The 20,168-nt window shown below is 32.9% G+C and overlaps 1 protein-coding gene across 4 annotated transcripts; it reads right to left on the bottom strand.

Moving 5' to 3' along the window:
* Window positions 1-9,115: 9,115 nt before the first annotated feature.
* Window positions 9,116-18,344, bottom strand: LOC123910113 (pentatricopeptide repeat-containing protein At1g63330-like). 4 transcript variants are annotated; one of them, XM_045961160.1, is made up of 4 exons: window positions 18,148-18,344; window positions 17,551-17,854; window positions 10,034-11,693; window positions 9,116-9,597 (listed from the first exon to the last, which is right to left on the bottom strand). In XM_045961160.1, exons 2-3 carry the CDS (start codon window positions 17,847-17,849, stop codon window positions 10,046-10,048), a joined length of 1,947 nt encoding a protein of 648 aa, XP_045817116.1. In that variant the 5' UTR covers window positions 17,850-17,854; window positions 18,148-18,344; the 3' UTR covers window positions 9,116-9,597; window positions 10,034-10,045. The 4 variants fall into 4 exon arrangements, with proteins under 4 accessions (XP_045817116.1, XP_045817115.1, XP_045817118.1 ...); XM_045961159.1 differs by having other exon boundaries at window positions 17,551-18,344; XM_045961162.1 differs by lacking the exon at window positions 17,551-17,854 and having other exon boundaries at window positions 10,034-11,998.
* Window positions 18,345-20,168: the final 1,824 nt, after the last annotated feature.

The following is a 20,168-nucleotide window of genomic DNA, read 5'->3' as shown; positions in this document are numbered from 1 at the left end:
TCAGATTGGTCCCTTAAAGAAAAAAATATCCAAATAGGTCCCTTAAAGAAAAAAAAGTTCGAATAGGTCCCTTAAAGACATCTCCGTTAATCAGTTTGGTCCCTAAAAAGAGGTCTAAATAGGACCAATTTGATTAACAGATATGTCTTTAAGGGACCTATTCAGACCTTTTTTTCTTTAAGGACCTCTTTAGACCTTTTTTTCTTTAAGGGACCAATATGAAACCAAAAATGTCTTTAAGGGACCATTTTATTAATTAAGCCTATCTTTTACTAGTAAAAGGAAGGTTGAGTTGCTCATAGGCAAGCATTTTGATGATGTGTCACTCTAAGAAAATGTTTCTAATCTCTATTAAAATCTTTTGCTTATTTCTTTTAACTTATTAAATTAAATCTAAAAAAAACTTAATTAGCATCATCATAATTGTATGAGTAACCAAAAAAAATCATCATAATTGTATGCATCCTTTTACATTCCTCCAAATATAACTTATAAAATGAGAAAGATTAGTGACTAATAGGTTCACTCTCACTCTTTATAACCACCACCCCACATTCTTTTTCTACTCATTTCTAAATCTTAATATTTGACATTTTCACTCAATCTTTGAGCGTATTTCTACCATGGTGCTATGTATTGATATCCAACAATATTCATTTGTACTAATGTTTAGTTTTTGTTCTTCATTTGTAGGTTGAAAGAAATAATTTTTCACTACAAATAGAATGTTAATGGATGAAAAGGTCGATATTCTCAATTACTCTTATCAAATTATATTGTTCATTTAAAAGTTATCTTTAAAATATTTTTTTAGCATACCAATGATTGTAAGTAAACAATCTTATTTTTCTCATTTATTTATTGATATTGGTTGTTCATTTGTTATCGAGAACATAGAACGATTATATTATTTTAGTCTACTTACTCCAGATCCATGTGATAGAACCAGAGGAAGAAAAATGTATTTACTAATTTATAGATTTTTTGTTTGAGTCATCATTTACTTTCTCCAAAATAACTCTTGGGTACGTATTCTTCAACTTTTAATAATGTCTTATGTTCTTTTCTTACTTTTCATGTATGCCTTCACTAATTTATTGATTTCTATGGCAGAATATTGACCAAAGTATCTATTGAGAAATTTGTAAAACAAATGGTCACTCATATAAGAATATCTTATCATCTATTGTATATTCAGTTTCACCCTTTTATTATTTATCCATTTTGTATTTCATATTCTTCATATATGTTAATCCATAATTTTTATGGTTGGATATCTATTATATTGATCGGCCAAATTATATCTTGAAAATTGATATAACATCTTCTTTTACTATTAAAAGGAAGCTTGAATTGCTCTTAGGCCTTCTTTTTGATGATGTGGCACCTCTAAGAGAATTTCTTACAAAAGAATATATCAATAATGAAAAATGAAAAATTTAATTAAAAGTGACCAACTAATATTATAAGACCTACAAATTTATATCTCGGTTATGGTTTAGAGAGAGACATAAATGATACTATATATGACCATCAAATTCTCATGATTGTTGGAATTCTAAAATGAAATTCTCACAAGAAGATATATCAACAAACAATTATGTATTCTTATATAATGTAATTGAGAAAAAACTGAATTGCGCCATATTGGCATTTTTGCGTCCAACTTTACTAAAATCTTCTCTGATAAACAAAAAAAAAAAATCTTCCTTAGGAAAAAAAAATTAATAATATGTAATTTTACTAAAGTTATTGTATAACTATGAATATAATTTTATATTTGATACCAGACTTTTTACAAAAGATAATTGATAAATACGAGAACAATATGTCTATTATTAGTCCATAGAAGAAAAAATAATTGAAATCGGTTATGAGATTTATTTTATGCTTAATTGCAAATAATTGGAAACACCAATTAATAGTGTGACTTTTGCTTATCTGCAAAAGAAACGACACACTAAAATGAAAAGAATAAAACTCCATGTTTTATTGTGGTTTTTGCATAAAAAGTTCTAATTTCTTATGCTATAAATCAACCTTTGCATAGTTAATTTGTAAAAATATAATGCAATGATAATTAAACATTCATTACAATTAAATCTTATGACCGTTGGAATGCTTCTCAATGTAACCATGGACCTTATATAACTAATATCTATTCACCTGTATCACATACTTTTTGTTTAGTCATGCTCTCTCATTTTTTGTATTTAAATTATTTTGTATGTGTATAGACATTTTAGCAAATTATGTCTATATATATTCTCAACAACTAAGTCAGCCACTATATATCTTTATCTTTTTAAGTATATATATGAATGTTATTCTATTTTCAATATCCATTTTTCACCTTTTTAAGGACTGAAGTTTAAAGATTGCTTTATGAAATAAATGTGGTCATTGCAGTGTGATGATTGTGGAGCACGTCAATTTGATCGGAAGTTTTCCTTCTATTTAAACCATGGATTTGGTATGTTTTGTAAAAAAAAAAAAATATGTATGTCTCAACTACATTAGAAATAATTTGAATGTATATGACCTATGCAAAAGTTTAGAAGTTAAAGGTTATAATTTATTTTACGACATCTCTATAAGCGAACTTTAAATTGCTCTTATATCTCATTTTGAATGTTTTTGAGTTTTTGCAATAAACTAAACTAAACGCGAGGGATTGAAGCGACGTTGGATCGCAAGCACGGCATAAAGCGTAATAAATAAAATGCATGCAATGCAATTACATTATAAATCCTAATTACATTCTAAACTTCAATAAATAAATATGAATGAATGCAACCATACATATGCAATGCAACTTCTCATTTATGGTTTACATTTAATCCTAAGTACAATCTAATCCTTACTAAGTAACCAATTAATAAATGCAAAAATAATAAATAACTAAACAAGCAAAATGCAATGAGATGAATGTCATGAAATATATATATAAAAAATAGAATAGGAAATGAACAAAATAAAAATAAATAAAAAATAAACTAAAATGATAAAAATAAATATAAACTAAAAAATAGCCTCAAACTTGTGCAAAAAAATGGATTAAATAGCTTAAATAAGCTTATTCCATAAGCACTTTTATCATAAGCTCAACATATAAGATTAAAATGCTATAATAAACTAACAACAAATTAAAATGGAGAAAAATAAATTTAAATCCAAAATAGCCTCAATTTTGTGCATAAAAATGGACCAAATAGCTTAAACAAGCTCAATCCATAAGCACTTATCTCATAAGCTCAAGAAGTGATTAATTTACAATAAATAGCAAAATAAATAAAATAAAATACCATTAAAATTTAAATGACTTAATTTTGTTCAAATGACTTAAATAAGTCACTGAAATTGAAAAGTCATTCTTAACTTAAACTAAAATGACTTAAATTTAAGCTAAAAAAACAAAAAAAGTTCAGAAGCAGAAAGGGGGTGTGAAAAGTAAACAGAAAAAACAGAAAAAAAATAAAAAAACGAACAGGAACAGTAACGGGCCGTTAAGGCCCGTCTTCATTCAAACCCAGCTGACATCTATTTTAAACGAAAAGGAAAAAAAAAAAAAAAAAATCATTTTTCACGTTTTCTCTCTCTCTTCTTCCTTCTCTCCCGTTTTCTCTGCTAGGGTTCCGGCGAAACCCATCGCTGGCCGCCGTGAGCCACCGCACCGGAGCGATTCCGGCGGCGGTTCCGGCGGCCTAAGTGCCCAGAATTCAACCAAAACCTAGTTATAGGTTCGTCTTGCCACCCTTAATTCGAATATCCAAATGAAAAACCCTAATTCTAAGTCAAAAATTCTAGATCGGAAAAGAAAGAAAAACAGTTCCGGCCAAAAAACTCAACCTTTTCTTCGATCTATTTCCAGGTTCCTATTGATCTTGAGTTCCGGTGGTTGTTTCGGTTTGATTGGTTTTGATTTCGCTTTGATTCCGTTGATTTGATGTTGTTCGTTTTGGATTCTGTTGGTTGATGTTGTTACTGTTTTGATTTTGTTTTGGATGATGTTATTATGGTGGTGATGAAATTGTTACAGTGAAGTTACTTGCATTTTTTTGATTTTTTTGTTGATTTTTGAGTTGATTTTGATTCTTGGAAAGAGATGGAATTTGGTGGTTCTGTGTTGTTGCGGCGCTGATCTCCCCTCGGGAACAGTGCAATAAATGCACTATTTAAAGGGTGTCAGCAGTTAGGGTTTGCTGATGAATTCTCGCCTCATTTGGACAAAATTGCCCTTCTTGGGCCTGGACCAGGACAAAAAAATTGGACTATCTAAAAAATGACAGAAAAAATAAAACCCAAAAAATAAAACTACTAAGAAAAATAATAATCATATATAATAATAAAAAAATAAAAAAAACGTAAATACAGTAAAAAATATAAATAAAAATAAGTAGAAAAAACATATACAATAATAATAATAAAAAAACGAAAAAATAAAAATAAAAATAAATAAAAAATGAAAATAAAGAACTAATAAAATAATAATAAAAATAAAATAAAAAATGAAATCACATAAATGAGGTATTTTAAAATACCTCTCTGCCGAAATTTCGTCAGAAACGGACAAAGAAAAACCGTCTGAAAAAATATATATAAAAAAACGGTCGGTCAAAAAATGGGGTATGACAGACGTTTTTTTATTCTCGACGACGATCATCCACTTTCAAATACCGTCGTGAATGCAAATATTGTCATCGTTTGGGACATACTATTTTTCAATGTTGGAAATTACATGGTCTTCCGCGACCTTCAAATCAGAAGAACAAAGGTGGAGGTGAGGGTCATACATTCCAAGCCAGTAATTCTGATCAAGAGCATCAGTCTTCTTCAATTCAGCTTTCATTCACGATGGAACAACTAGACAGACTGTACAAAATTCTTGAATCTAACACTCTTTCTAGCTCTGTTGCCCCCAAAGGTACTTCTGCCCTTTTTAGTGTCAGTCCCAGTCGTGCTTGGATAGTAGATTCGGGTGCAAGTGATCACATGACAGGTGATTCTACTCTGTTTTCTTCTTATAGTCCATGTGCAGGTAACCATAAAATAAAAATTGCGGATGGATCCTTTTCAGCCATTGCGGGTAAAGGTTCGGTTGTGTTGTCTCCAAGTCTAACCCTTAAAGATGTTCTTCATGTCCCAAATCTATCTTGTAGTCTCATGTCTGTCAGTAAATTAGCCCAAGATAGAAATTGTCAAACTAATTTTTTTCGTACTCATTGTGTTTTTCAGGATTTGAACTCGGGGAAGATGATTGGTAGTGCTAAGGAGAGTGGAGGACTCTACTACTTCGACATTGAACCTGAATCACAACTACCTTCCAAACCAATAAGTTAATGCTTTGAATCTTTTTTAGTTCTGAATAATAATAATAATGATGATGTTATGTTATGGCATTCACGATTAGGTCATCCTAGTTTTCCTTATTTAAAACACTTATTTCCTGAGTTATTTCGTAATAAGGATTTATCTTTGTTTAAATGTGAAGCATGTGAATTTGCAAAACATCATCGTTCTCATTTTCCATTACAGCCCTACAAACCATCAAAACATTTTTCTGTTATTCACAGTGATGTTTGGGGCCCTAACCGAACGAGTACACTTTCTCATAAAAAATGGTTTATCACATTTATAGATGATCACTCAAGAGTTTGTTGGGTGTACTTGTTAAAGGGGAAATCTTACGTTTGTCAGGCCGTAAAAGATTTTGTTAAAATGGTGCAAAATCAATTTCAAACAAATATTCAAGTATTTAGAAGTGATAACGGCAAAGAATATTTTAACACAATGTTGAGTGATTTTTTTCGTGAAAATGGAATTGTGCATCAAAGTTCATGCCCTAACACTCCCCAACAAAATGGAGTTGCAGAAAGAAAAAATAGGCACTTGTTGGAGGTGGCTAGAGCTTTACTTTTCGCAAGTAAAGTACCAAATTATTTGTGGGGTGAAGCAGTTTTAACTGCTGCATACTTAATTAACAGAGTGCCCTCCAAAGTTCTTAATTTTAAAACTCCAATTCATATTTTCAAAGAATGTTTTCCTAATGATCGTGTTTCAAACGATTTGACCTTAAAAATCTTTGGTTGCACTGCATTTGTTCATGAACATAAGAATATTAGCAAACTTGAACCGCGTGCTATAAAATGTGTTTTTGTTGGGTATTCTCCAACCCAGAAGGGATATAAATGTTTTGATCCAAAAAATCAGAAAATGTTTGTCACCATGGATGTTACATTCTTTGAAAACAAACCTTTTTTTGACACGCATCTTCAGGGGGGAAATTTAAATGAAGATTCGTCTCAAACTGAGGACATGAGTTTTTTTAACTCGTTTCAAACTGAGGACATGAGTTTTTTTAATAATTTATCTTTGCCGGTATCACAAAGTTTTAAGACTTATACTTCTGCACCAACGAAAAATGGCCATGATTCTTTATCTAATCCTACTCCTGTTATGAGTAGTGAGCTTGGTGAATCCGAGCCTACATTTTCTCATGAAGAAAACAATGAGAATCTTGAAAACAATGATAATGATGATCTAATTGAAATGCCACAAAATAATGAGTCATATAAAGATAATAGGTTTGAAGCAGGAAACAAGACTTGGAAAGGAAAGGTTTTTGTGAGAAAGAATCACAAAGAAAGTGATGAGTCCACATCTCAACACTGTCATGAATCTGAACCGGGGGATGATCAACTTCCTAAAAAAAGAAAAGGTAAGTCTATCTCTGTTTCTGAGAGTCGTATTTTGTATCCCGATATCGATGATCCTGTGGCTGTTAGAAAACCTGTTAGATCTTGCACTAAATACCCATTGTCCAATTTTATATCATATTCAAATTTGTCTTCGTCTTTTTCTGCCTTTACCTCAAAATTGTCTAGTGTAGAGATTCCAAAAAATGTACAGGTTGCTCTAGAAGTTCCAAAGTGGAGGGAAGCTGTACTTGAGGAGATGAAAGCTCTTGAAAAGAACAAAACCTGGAGTGTTATGACACTACCGGATGGCAAGAAGACGGTTGGATTCAAATGAGTGTTTACTGTGAAGTATAATTCAGATGGGTCAATCGAAAGGTACAAGGCTCGATTGGTGGCTAAGGGTTTTACCCAAACTTATGGTATAGACTACTCAGAGACTTTTGCTCCTGTTGCAAAATTGAACACTGTCAGAATTCTCTTGTCTCTTGCTGCTAACTTAGATTGACCCCTACATCAGTTGGATGTTAAGAATGCTTTTCTCAATGGTGATTTAGAAGAAGTATATATGGACATTCCTCCTGGCTTTGAAGACAAGTTTGGATCAAATGTATGCAAACTAAATAAGTCTTTGTATGGATTAAAGCAGTCTCCTAGAGCTTGGTTTGAAAAGTTCACTTATTCCATGAAGAAACAAGGGTACATTCAAGGACAAGCTGACCACACCTTGTTCACAAAGTTCTCCCAAGATGGAAAAATTGCTGTCCTAATTGTTTATGTTGATGATATCGTCCTTACTGGAGATGATATAGTTGAAATGGCAAGAGTAAAAGAGAAATTAGCATTAGACTTTGAAATCAAGGACTTGGGATCCATGAGATATTTTCTTGGTATGGAGGTTGCTCGATCAAAAGATGGTATTGTAGTTTCCCAGCAAAAATACATTATAGATTTATTGAAAGAAACAGGAATGAGTGGATGTCGACCAGCAGATACTCCCATGGATCCTAATGCAAAACTTTGGGAAGAAGGTAGTGTTCCTGTTGATACTGGAAGGTACCAGAGATTGGTTGGAAAACTGATTTATTTGGCACACACTAGACCTGACATTGCTTTCTCGTTTAGTGTAGTAAGTCAGTTTATGCATTCTCCTTTTGAGGAACATCTTGAGGCAGTCTATAGGATACTGCGATATTTGAAAGCAAATCCTGGAAAGGGATTATTTTTTAAGAAGACTAATGAAAGAAATGTGTCTATCTTTACCGATGCTGATTGGGCAGGTTCAGTCACTGACAGAAGATCAACCTCCGGATATTGTACCTATGTTTGGGGTAATCTTGTGACATGGAGGAGCAAGAAACAAGGAGTTGTAGCAAGAAGTAGTGCAGAAGCTGAGTTTAGAGCTATGGCTCAAGGTATTTGTGAAGGATTATGGATCCACAGAGTCCTAGAAGAGCTTAAGATGAAAATTGAGCTTCCATTGAAATTATACTCTGACAGTAAAGCCGCTATTAGCATAGCTCATAACCCAGTTCAACATGACAGAACCAAGCATATTGAGATCGATCGACATTTCATAAAAGAGAAGTTAGATGCCGGAATCATATGTCTACCTTTTGTAACTTCGAGTCAGCAAACTGCAGATATCTTGACCAAAAGCTTAGCAAGACCCACCTTTGAGCATTTGATCGGCAAGTTGGGCATGATAGATATCTATGCACCAACTTGAGGGGGGGTGTTGGAAAATATTTAGTTTCCTAGTTTGTTATTTCTAGGAGATTCTAAGCTTATCTATTATTTCCTTTTATATTTGTACTCTTCCTATTTAAACCAGCCTTGAGCTGAGGAATAACACATAACAGTATTCACTTATTATTTGAGAAAGAAATGGAAGAAGGTGTCAAAGCGCCAAATGTGGGGAGCGAAGAAGAAAGTATCCACCTTACCTAAACGTAACCTGCAAAAATAAAGATCATGCTGAAAAAATCTGCTAGGTTGGGCTATAGATGTAGAGTTCTGAGCATGAAATCAGCTTGGTTTTGGTGAAAAAGTTGTTCAATCCTGTCACAATCACAAGTTAAGCTGCAAACAGTGGCAATGTCACTACTAAATTAACACTGACTAGTGTAGAAAGTCACAAATTCAAAGATGACACAAAAAGGAAAGATGCAACATATATGTATACACAGATATGAAGTGGAAGGCACTTCCTTGGCTTCCCTTGTGGGACAGATTCAGGTGCAACAGCTTTTCACTTAGATTCTTACTTAATTAGTTGCGGTCTTAATTAGTTAAAACAATTTGATGCTAAAGTAACGTGCAAGTCTAACCCTTTATCTCAACCTCCTTTTATAATTTCAATTAAAAATAACAAGACATAAGGTGTTATATAAACTGAATGACTTGGGGAGGAACTCATGTTTCTATAAGCAGAAGAATTTATTAAGATGTTAAGCACAAATAATACTCAACACAGTGAAAAGGTTGATACAATATGACAAATAGCTAAAAGCAGGGGAAACAAAGTCAGCCATAGTCTTGCACCTAAAACACTCAAAACAAGCAACCAAGTATGAACAATATTGCGGCCGCTTACACAACTCAAATCCACTAACTATTCTGATACAATAAACAAAACCAGATACAGACTACAAACACTCGCAATGTATTTTATGAAAAACTAAAATTATAGTTTAATTCACAATTCATATGAAAAGATTAATGCATTCATTAAAAGATAGAGCCATAGAGGGCCTTACACCATGCCTCTTTCAACATTCAAGTTTCTCTCTTTTATAACAATACGACAGACAGAGGGCTGTACACCATGCCTCTTTCTTGCATGAAGTCAAGATATCTGTTCACTTTCATGGTACATCACATACAGGTCTCGGTTTGCAACCTATAAATCCATTACCAATCTGTCTATAAGTCAAGTGTAAAATAAAATGTACCTATCAATAATCATTTTATATATTATACCAATAAGCAAAAATCTGGTAAAGGTCAAAAGAAAACCGATTGCCAAAATTAATCAAGTCAACCTAGGCAAGCATGGTTTGTTGACGATGTCCATTACCAGATAAAATCTATTAAAGTAGATAAAGCGGATCAATAGTGCACCGAGATGAAAAAGGATAGTCATTTCAAGACTTCAAAAATAACCACTTTAATGGATACAATATCAAATTGAACAAAACAATAAATTACTTTGGTCAAAACTAAACTAAACTAAGGATCCTAGATCAAAGTCCATCTTTTTTTTGTATAACTATCAAGGAAAAAAAGACTCTATGATTGTCATAAAAATTCAAAATAATGTGTAACAAGTGTCATACCTGGTTTTGCTCTTAAAGTAGACCTCTAGCAATCACTTCACGTACAAGTTTCTCTGCTTTATCATTCTCACCGCTTTCAAAGAGTGCACAAATCATTATTTCAAAAGTGACAGCATCGGGAAAGCAACCCTTATCTTCCATTTTTGACAACAAATCTAATGCTTCATCAAACAAGCCCTCGTTACAAAGTCCACAAATCATAGTGTTGTAAATTACCACATTTAGATTGTATCCTTTAGCCAGAAGATCCTTAAAAACCTTTAGTGCATCATTAAGCCTCCCACCTTTGCAAAGTCCATCAATTAGGATACTGTACGTGTACAAAGTTGGCATGATACCGTGGTCTTTAATACTCTTGACTAATGCAATTGCCTCGTCAAGATGATGATTTCTGCACAAAGTGTGCAAGAAGGAATTGTAGGTGATTGCATTGGGTGGTTGACCTCTGTCACGCATCTCATCTACAAGCTCCCAGGCATATGATATTCTCCCTGATTTGCACAAGCCATCAATAAGAGTGCTGTAAGTTACTGTATCAGGAAACATATTTTTGAAATGCATTTCTTCGAAGAGATTGATGGCTTCATCCACCATTTTACTCTTACAGAACCCATTAATCATAATACTGTAGCTCTTAACATTGGGCATCATTCCCCTTTGGACCATAGTGTTGAATATATATTTGGCCTTGCTCACTTCATTACGAAGGCAGAACCCATCCATTAAAGTATTATAAGTAACTACATCAGGTTTCATGCCGTGTTTCATCATTATATTTAACATACTTTTAGCTTCTTTCATCTTTCCCTCCTTACAAAACGCATCGATCAATATATTAAAGGTATAAACATCTGGGTTGATGTTTTTCGATACCATTTCGTTCAACAAAACAATTGCTTCTTTTAATTTATTCACAATACAAAAACCATAGATTAGAGCACTATAAGTGACAACAGTAGGCGAAATACCCTTGATAACCATTTCAGAAAATAATTGACAAGCATCATCTACAAGCTTATCTTTGCACATGCTATCAATGATTGTATTATACATCATCACATCAGGCTTTACTGATCCTTTTTCGAGTCTTGTCAACAGTTGGAGGGCAGGTGTTGTATGTCCCATTTTACACAAGCCATTGATCAATGTCCCGTAACTAACATGGTTGAGCTGAAAACCCTTAGTGATAAGGTCATCATGAAAGTACAATGCTTTCTGAACCTCATTATTAAGACAAAGACCTTTGATAAGGGTATTCACGGTTACTACATCCAGCTGATAACCCATCTTAAGAATCTTTCCCAATAGAGAAAATGCACAAGTCATTTGACCTATATGACAGTAACAATTGATCAAAATTGTAATAGTGAAAATGTCAGACCTAATTCCATGGAATTCCATTTGGTGAGAAAGGGAAATAACAGTTGAGTAATTGTTCTTAGTTTTAACAAGAGAACCTAAAATCTTGGTAAATTCAATAATGGAAGGAGTATTACGCATTTGTAGCATTCGATTGTTGGCATTCCTATCTTGTTTTAATTGACTGACAATACAAAAACCATAGATTAGAGCACTATAAGTGACAACAGTAGGCGAAATACCCTTGATAACCATTTCAGAAAATAATTGACAAGCATCATCTACAAGCTTATCTTTGCACATGCTATCAATGATTGTATTATACATCATCACATCAGGCTTTACTGATCCTTTTTCGAGTCTTGTCAACAGTTGGAGGGCAGGTGTTGTATGTCCCATTTTACACAACCCATTGATCAAATGTCCCGTAACTAACATGGTCCAACTGAAATCCCTTAGCGATAAGATCATCATGAAAGTACAATGCTTTCTGAACCTCATTATTAAGACAAAGACCTTTGATAAGGGTATTCAAGGTTACGATATTCGGCTGATAACCCATCTTAAGAATCTTTCCCAATAGAGAAAATGCATAAGTCATTTGACCTACGTGACAGTAACAATTGATTAAAATGGACATAGTAATAATGTTAGGCTTAATTCCACGGAATTCCATTTGTTGGAAAAGGGAAATAACAGTTGAGTAATTGTTCTTTGTTTTAACAAGAGAACCTAAAATCTTGGTAAATTCAATAATGGAAGGAGTATTAAGCATTTGTAGCATTCGATTGAATGAGTAAATAGCATCATTAACATTGTGAGAGTGAGAGAATAACCTTAAAGTAAAGGGAAAAAAGGGTTTTGAAGGAAACCTTGTTAATCTCATAAACAGTGATGACATTTTCTTCTTCTTGTTCGCAGCGTGAAATTCAATTGCAGAAGAAAGCCACGCATGAACTACTCAACGACGTCGTCTTTCAAGTAGTTTATGATCAATTTTCTGCAAGAGTAAGTATACTCTCTAATATTGATCTGGGTGTGGCCGTGTGGGGTTTGTATACACTCTAAGGACTTCGTCAAAAAAATTCCATTTTAAGTTCCTTTCGCAAATGACATAAAAGAACACTATGATAGTGGGTAGTTTTTTTATTTTATAAAATATAATTAAATTAAATTAAAGGTTAGAAATGGAAATAACCATAAAAAGTTATAAGCTCAAACGCTACTTGAAATAATATATCAAAAAAAGCTATAAGCTAATAAGAAAAGATTTTGTCAAACACATTTATTTTTTCCGAACAAAGATTTTACCAAACACATTTATTTTTTTCGAACAAGCTTATAAGTCAATCCAATAAGCTATAAACTAACTTATTAGATCTACCAAACACACTCTTAGTCTTTTAGAGTAAGTTGGAAATTAATATTAATCTAGTAAAGTTAGATATTAAATTAATAGTAAATTCTGTCAAAAAAAAATTAATAGTAAATTATTAAAATATAATGATTTAATTGATAGTAAGTGGTTAAATATATGGACCAACTTTTTTTTTCTGACTGTTTAAACAAGTAAACTTTTTTTAAAATATCTACAAAGTCAAGAACTTATTTGAGAGTAACCATGACAACAGGGACGAGTTTTGTCTTCCTCATTCCCAAACCTCATGGGATTCACGTATCCTCGTACCACCATGATCTTAATATCATACCCAATTTGTTTCGGGTATCCTCAACTCATACACGCATGAACTTGTATTGCATGAATTTTTTATTTTTTACTTTTTTTTTTAAAAAAAAGTATAGGTTTAGAACTATCATTTAACATTTTAATTTTTTTAAAAAATAATAAATATAGTGAAAATGAATTATTTAAAGTTCTCCTTAAAAGTAAAATTATAATTTAAGAGTTTGTTGAAGGGTTATGTCACATTGAACTCAGCAAAATTAATAAAACTGAGTTAAAACACTACTTTTAGTAAAAGTGGCAACCCAGATCGTTTCCCAATTGACCAACCTTGAAATTCAACCAAATTTAAAAACAAAATTAAAAGGTCTAAGGGGGTTTTAGTTGAAGATGAAATAAACATAAACAAAAGCAAATAGACTTGAAAACAATGATTTAAAAACAATCAATACAAGAGGTTCAACATTAATGAGTTTAATTTAATCCTTAACTACAACTAAATATGCATAGGTGAATCTCATTTTTGGTTTTGAATTACAATGATAAGGTCACCATAATTCACAATTTTAATACTAAAAAAGCTTCTAGGAGGAAGATTAATCAAGGAAAATGAATTAAACAAACATTTAGCCAAGAATAAACTTTAAAATCCAAAATCAAACCAAGCTAGACAAAACATGAAACACCTTCAATGCATATCTACTTCTTGTTTTCTCTTCCTACAATTGAGTTAATGAAGCCACTAACACAATCATTCAAGACTCAATTTCATTTAAGCAAAAAAAAAAATCACATTCAAAAAGAGAAGACAAAGAAGAATGAAAATCATATAGAGCAAAGTTTCATAAATCAAACCTTAATAATGTCTACATCCAATGATCGATTAAAAAGAAATTAGTCTTTCGGTGACCCTTCCATTTTGACGGGGTGTGATAGATTATGGAATAATCATAAATATTTTGTATTTGTAGTTACTAAAAAAATATAGCAGTAATTAATTACTAAAAAGTGATCATGGAATGAACAGATCATAAAAATATATTCATTTATACATAAAAAAGAGAAGAATTCATAAAAATAAAGAAATTTGACTATTCAGATTTTTAACTTATCATTTACGAGGTAGTGGATTGTTATTATTGTTGGAACACAATCTCACTCTATGAATCACACACACAAAACTGGTAGGCTCTGGGTGCACCAATGAGCACAGAAACTAGTAGAACAAAATGAAAAAACTATGAACTCAAAAATTGATCAGCAATGGAGGAATTGATTTGGAAGAGAGAGGAAGAAGATGAATACACTATTAGGGAAACTTTGTTATTTTATTCACACCACAAGAATTGAATCAATTAAAATAGATGCAAACTCCCTAATTATTAGATAACTACTAACAACTAATTATTAGATAACTCCCTACTTGCACCCTAAGTTACACATTTGTAACTTCTAACAAACTCCCTAATTATTAGATAACTACTAACCACTAACTGACTCTCTAACTAACTTTTGTCCAGTCAGTTACACTTAACAACCAATCAAAACACTTTAAAACAAGTTATTGCTCTTAACAAGAGTAAATTGCAACACTTGAATTATAAACTAACACACCATCTAATTCAATGTTGCTAATGATTCTAAGCCCATCATGTTTCTTAGCTTCTTGTACACTTTTATTTGCACTGCCTTTGTAAGAGCAAGCTGCTCTCCACTTCTACAATGCTTCTAGTACTCTTTGCTCCTTTGATTATTGCGACCCTAAACGACAAAGAAACCTTCAATTTCGACGAACTAAGGTTTTGGGAGAATTGAGGGTTTGGGCAATGGGTTTGTGAGTATTGTGTTTTAAAACATAGCTTCCTTTTGTTGTTTTCCACCACAAACGGCCAATAAACCTTCAATTTTACCAGTAGGCCAATACTCCTAGTTTTTCAGAAATCATTGAAATGGGAAAGAAGAAGATGAAGACGTCTTATAATTAAGACGTGTTCGCATCCTAGACGGTGATGCTTTTAAAATAAGATGTGTTCGCATCTTAGATAGAGAACATGTTAAATGTCTGGGGGGTGGGTGAATTCAAAGGTCACCTACATATAACCCCTCGCTTTCTGCAACGCGATCGACATGCTCGCATCCTACAAAGCGAGAAGGATAGTTTGGTCATTTCAGGGGGTGACTGAGACATTGCAGTGAGTGCGAAAAGTACAAATCCCATACAAATATAGAGAATTTGGTTAGATTGAATACGGATGGGGCTCTTAGTGAAGATGGCTCGATTGGATGTGATGGAATTATTAGAGGGAATACATATAATATAGAGTTGGAATTATTACAAGGTCCATGTTCCCAATTAGCAGCAGAACCCTTCAGAACCAAGGTAAAATACATATAATATAGAGTTGGAATTCATGAATCACAAATTAGACAATAATGAGTTAATCCAATTTAATGGTACATATAGTAGTAGTAGTACAACTATAAAACTCAGCTGTAGTTTCCATGATTTAACTTCCTAGCTAACAATAGTGGAAGAAGGGAAAAAATGCTCATGTTTATGTTCCACTCTATGTGACTTGTTATTTGAGACTTAAAAAAATATTGACAGTAACAGAGACGAAAAATTTAACACATCTTCGACTGCATAATTGTCAAGTATATTGTAGCCAAAACCATATATGAAGTAAAGCACCATCCTCAACCAAGTTGAATAACAAATATATTTTCTTGTTGAATTAGCATAGCACAAAGAATAATAGTCTATATAATGGCAGAGACCAACTTCATAAGAAAATTATTCAAAAGTATATGTATATCTGGCAATTCAAAAGAAAATTATTTTTGTGTTCTTATATGAGAGAGGAAGGATAAGGCAGACATTGTATTTATATGTGATTAGCATGCCATTATTCAGTTTTTTTTTCTCGATTATTTGTATTCTGTCCATCATTAGAGAGTTCTCTCATATTATGCTGCTCACTCTAAGTTTGGTCTTACTGCTGGTTCTTTTATTACTAAAAATGGGAAAACGGCATAATGATAAAGGAAGCGGAGGAAAGAAAAGGCTCGTGCTTACACAGATTGGACGACTATCCTAATAAACTACCACTTAAGCCCTGATTAATTATAAACATTAGATAACCAAAAAAATCAGTAGCAACAAGACCATTACAAAACTCAACTCCTTGGATCATCATATAAGAATTTAATACCTGTAATACAATCAATTTTCAATGAAAAACAAAGAAAAGAAGGGAAATCGAGATTCTACATATATAGGGCATTGAACAATTACCGATACACAATCGGGTGTACTAATAGAAAACATAAAATGAAACTATCACTATTTACCAAAGTAAATTAATAACAGCAAACAAATAACTGATAAGAAATCATTTCACGATGATTATAATTAAAATTCAAAATAACATTGGATAACTAGAAAAAGACATACATGTATTTACTCTTATAGCAGGCCTCTAGCAATCATTTGACGAAGAAGTTTCTCTGCTTTATCATTGTCACCTCTTTCAAAGAGAGTAGAAATCATTATTTCAAAAGTGAAGGCATTAGGAAAGCAGCCCTTATCTTCCATTTTTGACAGCAAAACAAATGCTTCTTCAAACAAGCCCTCATTACAAAGTCCACAAATCATAGTTGTGTACGTTACAACATTTATTCTTTAGCCAAAAGATCATGAAAAACCTTTAGTGCATCATTAAGCCTCCCACCTTTGCAAAGTCCATCAATTAGGGTACTGTACGTGTACAAATTTGGCATGATACCTTGGTCGATAATTTTCTTGACTAATGCAATTGCCTTGTCAAGTTCATGATTTTTGCACAAAGTGTGCAAGAAGGAATTGTAGGTGATTACATTGGGCGGTTGGCCTCTGTCACACATCTCATCTACAAGCTCCCAAGCATAGGAAATTCTCCCTGATTTGCACAAACCATCAATAAGAGTGTTGTAAGTTACTGTATCGGGAAACATATTTTTAAAATGCATTTCTTCAAAGAGATTGATGGCTTCATCCAACATTTTACTCTTACAGAACCCATTGATCATAATACTGTAGCTCTTAACATCGGGCATCATTCCCCTTTGGACCATAGTGTTGAATATATATTTGGCCTTGCTCACTTCATTACGAAGGCAGAACCCATCCATTAAAGTACTATAAGTAACTACATCAGGTTTCATGCCTTGTTTCATCATCATAGCTAACACACTTTTAGCTTCTTTCATCTTTCCCTCCTTACAAAACGCATCGATCAATATATTAAAGGTATAAACATTTGGGTTGATGTTTTTCGATACCATTTCGTTCAACAAAACAATTGCTTCTTTTAATTTATTCACAATACAAAAACCATAGATTAGAGCATTATAAGTGACAACGTCTGGAAAAATTCCCTTGTTAACCATTTCAGAAAATAATTCACAAGCATCATCTACAAGCTTGTTTTTGCACATGCTATCAATGATTGTACTGTAAATTACCAAACCAGGCTTGACTGATCCTTTTTCGAGCCGTCTCAACAGTTGGAGGGCAGGTGTTGTATGTCCCATTTTACACAAGCCATTAATCAATGTCCCGTAACTAACATGATCCAACTGAAAACCCTTTGTGATAAGATCATCATGAAAGTACAATGCTTTCTGAATGTCATTATTAAGACAAAGGCCTTTTATAAGGGTTGTCAAGGTTACGACATCCGGCTGATAACCCATCTTAAGAATCTTTCCCAATATAGAAAATGCATAAGTCATTTGACCTACGTGACAGTAACAATTGATTAAAATGGACATAGTAATAATGTTAGGCCTAATTGTTCCATGGAATTCCATTTGTTGGAAAAGGGAAACAACAGTTGAGTAATTGTTCTTTGTTTTAACAAGGGAACTTAAAATCTTGTTAAATTCAATAATGGAAGGGGTTTTTCGCATATTTAGCATACTTTTGAACATATAAATAGAATCATCATCAACAACATCACTAACATTGTGAAAATGTGAGAAAAATCTGAAAGTGAAAAAGTTAGGAAGTAAAGAGGATTTTGAAAGAAACCTTGTTAATCTCATAGGCGACATAATTCCTTGCTGCGTGGGTGTGTTTGAGAAAGGAGCGGCAACGACGAAGGTTAGAGCGGCGGAGTCTTTCGTGTGTTACCGGAGCAGCTGGAAAAGGAGGTTATGACTGTTTCAAAACAAACTTTACTTTGTGATTTCATTTCAAGGCAAACCAAATGAATAGTTTAGGACAGGGTGGACATTGCATATTTTTTACCATTTATTTAAAGGGTGCCTAATTTATTTATGAGAAAAAAAATATGTAACCATAATATAAAATAATTTTATACTATCGATCAATTAAACGTTAACTATTTTTTTGTCACGTCACTTTACTTCACCTCACTTCTTTGATATAACAAGTTAAGTTGAAGGTTTTTTATATTAGATAATCTTGGTAAACTATTTTACACGGTGAGTGCATCTCCATTATACTTTTTATTTATTGTTGTTTACCAGCTAACAATGAAATAATTAATGATAGTTTAAAGAATATTTATTTCTAATTGTTAAAATTAAACCAGTATATTAACCATATTTCACCATATTTTATCTTTTTTTTTTTGTTTTGGATAATTATGATTTTATTGAAACGGTCTAACTCAAATCGATAGACAACGAAAATTACAAATGAACACCATCTTATGATTCTTATCCACCAAGGGATTCATGGAATTTCTATGGATTGTGTTGGGGAAAATCTACCAAAGCTAGGCGGATCGATAGACTCCTTTCCCTCTGGTTGCTAAGGGAGAGTAAGAAAATCAAATGATTGTTTTTTAATCAGCGCCTCCTTTTCTTTTGGGTATGCAGGTACTACAAGTCCTCTCACTACCAACCAGCAGACATCATCTGGCTGGTCTTGCCGGTATCAACAACAATAAGAAAAGATCCAACCTTATTTTGTCTCCTTATAATTTCTTTTATTGAAGTTAGGAAAATTTTAGAAGTTGTTCATCGTAGACCAATACTTAAAAAAATATTTAAAATTTTAAATGTCGTTGAGTTAATGAGTATGGTTGTTACTTAGAAAATTTATAGCTATACACTTTTTTTTCCCGGAAACTCATATCATTTCATTAACTAATAAAGTATCAATACAAGTAGGTGGAAAATCAAAGATATAGCGACGAGGCCATGAAACAGCCGCTCTAGCAAGCTTATGAGCAACCGAGTTCGCTTGTCATTACAATTAAAGAGCTAAATTCGGAGATGCCATTGACTCGTCGATGGATGTCATCAACAACACTTTTGGAGTCGGTTTCAAAAATGACATTTGTTAGGCCTATGCGATCCACTTCCTTCATAGCATCAAGTAAAGCCATGCCTCTCCTTCAATGATAGAGCAATTACCGTACTTCCAAGAGGTTCCTGCCACTACAAAAAGACCATCATGATCACGAATACACCACCCCATGCATGTTTTTCCGTGCACATTGTGAAATCCTGCGTCTACGTTACATTTAAACCAACAAAAGCTTGGTTTATGCCACTGTATTTGCTGCTGTACCATGACAGTTTGTGTAGCTTGGTTTCTCATATTTTGAGCAGTTCTCAATTCTTCCCACAAGTGCAGTGCCTTGTTACCAAGTTGTTGTCCTATTTCTTTCTCTCCATTCCATACACAATTATTCCTATTATTCCAAATAAATAACCCACATCAACATAGCAATTTTTCCGGCCATCTCTTTCTCCTCATGACAGCATATATCAAAGATTTAGACTGCAGACACACATACAGCCCTGCATTCTGCCATGCTGCCACGCATAGTAAATGTTGTGTGTGTGATCACACGGGGTGGTTAAGTGTAGTCGGATTCCTCCCTTACTCCTGCTTGGTTGCTCAATTATTTTCAGAAGTTACACATCCAACTATAACATAAAAGAAACCAAAATGTAGCCAAAATAATAAACTCCAAAATCAATAATCTCCCAAAAATTTATTTTATTTATTTTTTTCTTTTATAGTAAAAGCACAAATATATTTTACAAGAATAATTCCATCCCGAGTTCCCTGTT

Source organism: Trifolium pratense, linkage group LG2 (genome assembly GCF_020283565.1).
Source record: "Trifolium pratense cultivar HEN17-A07 linkage group LG2, ARS_RC_1.1, whole genome shotgun sequence".
NCBI lineage: Eukaryota > Viridiplantae > Streptophyta > Magnoliopsida > Fabales > Fabaceae > Trifolium > Trifolium pratense.
The sequence above is the reverse complement of the archived record's forward strand: the minus strand, read 5'-3'. Positions and strand labels throughout refer to the sequence as shown.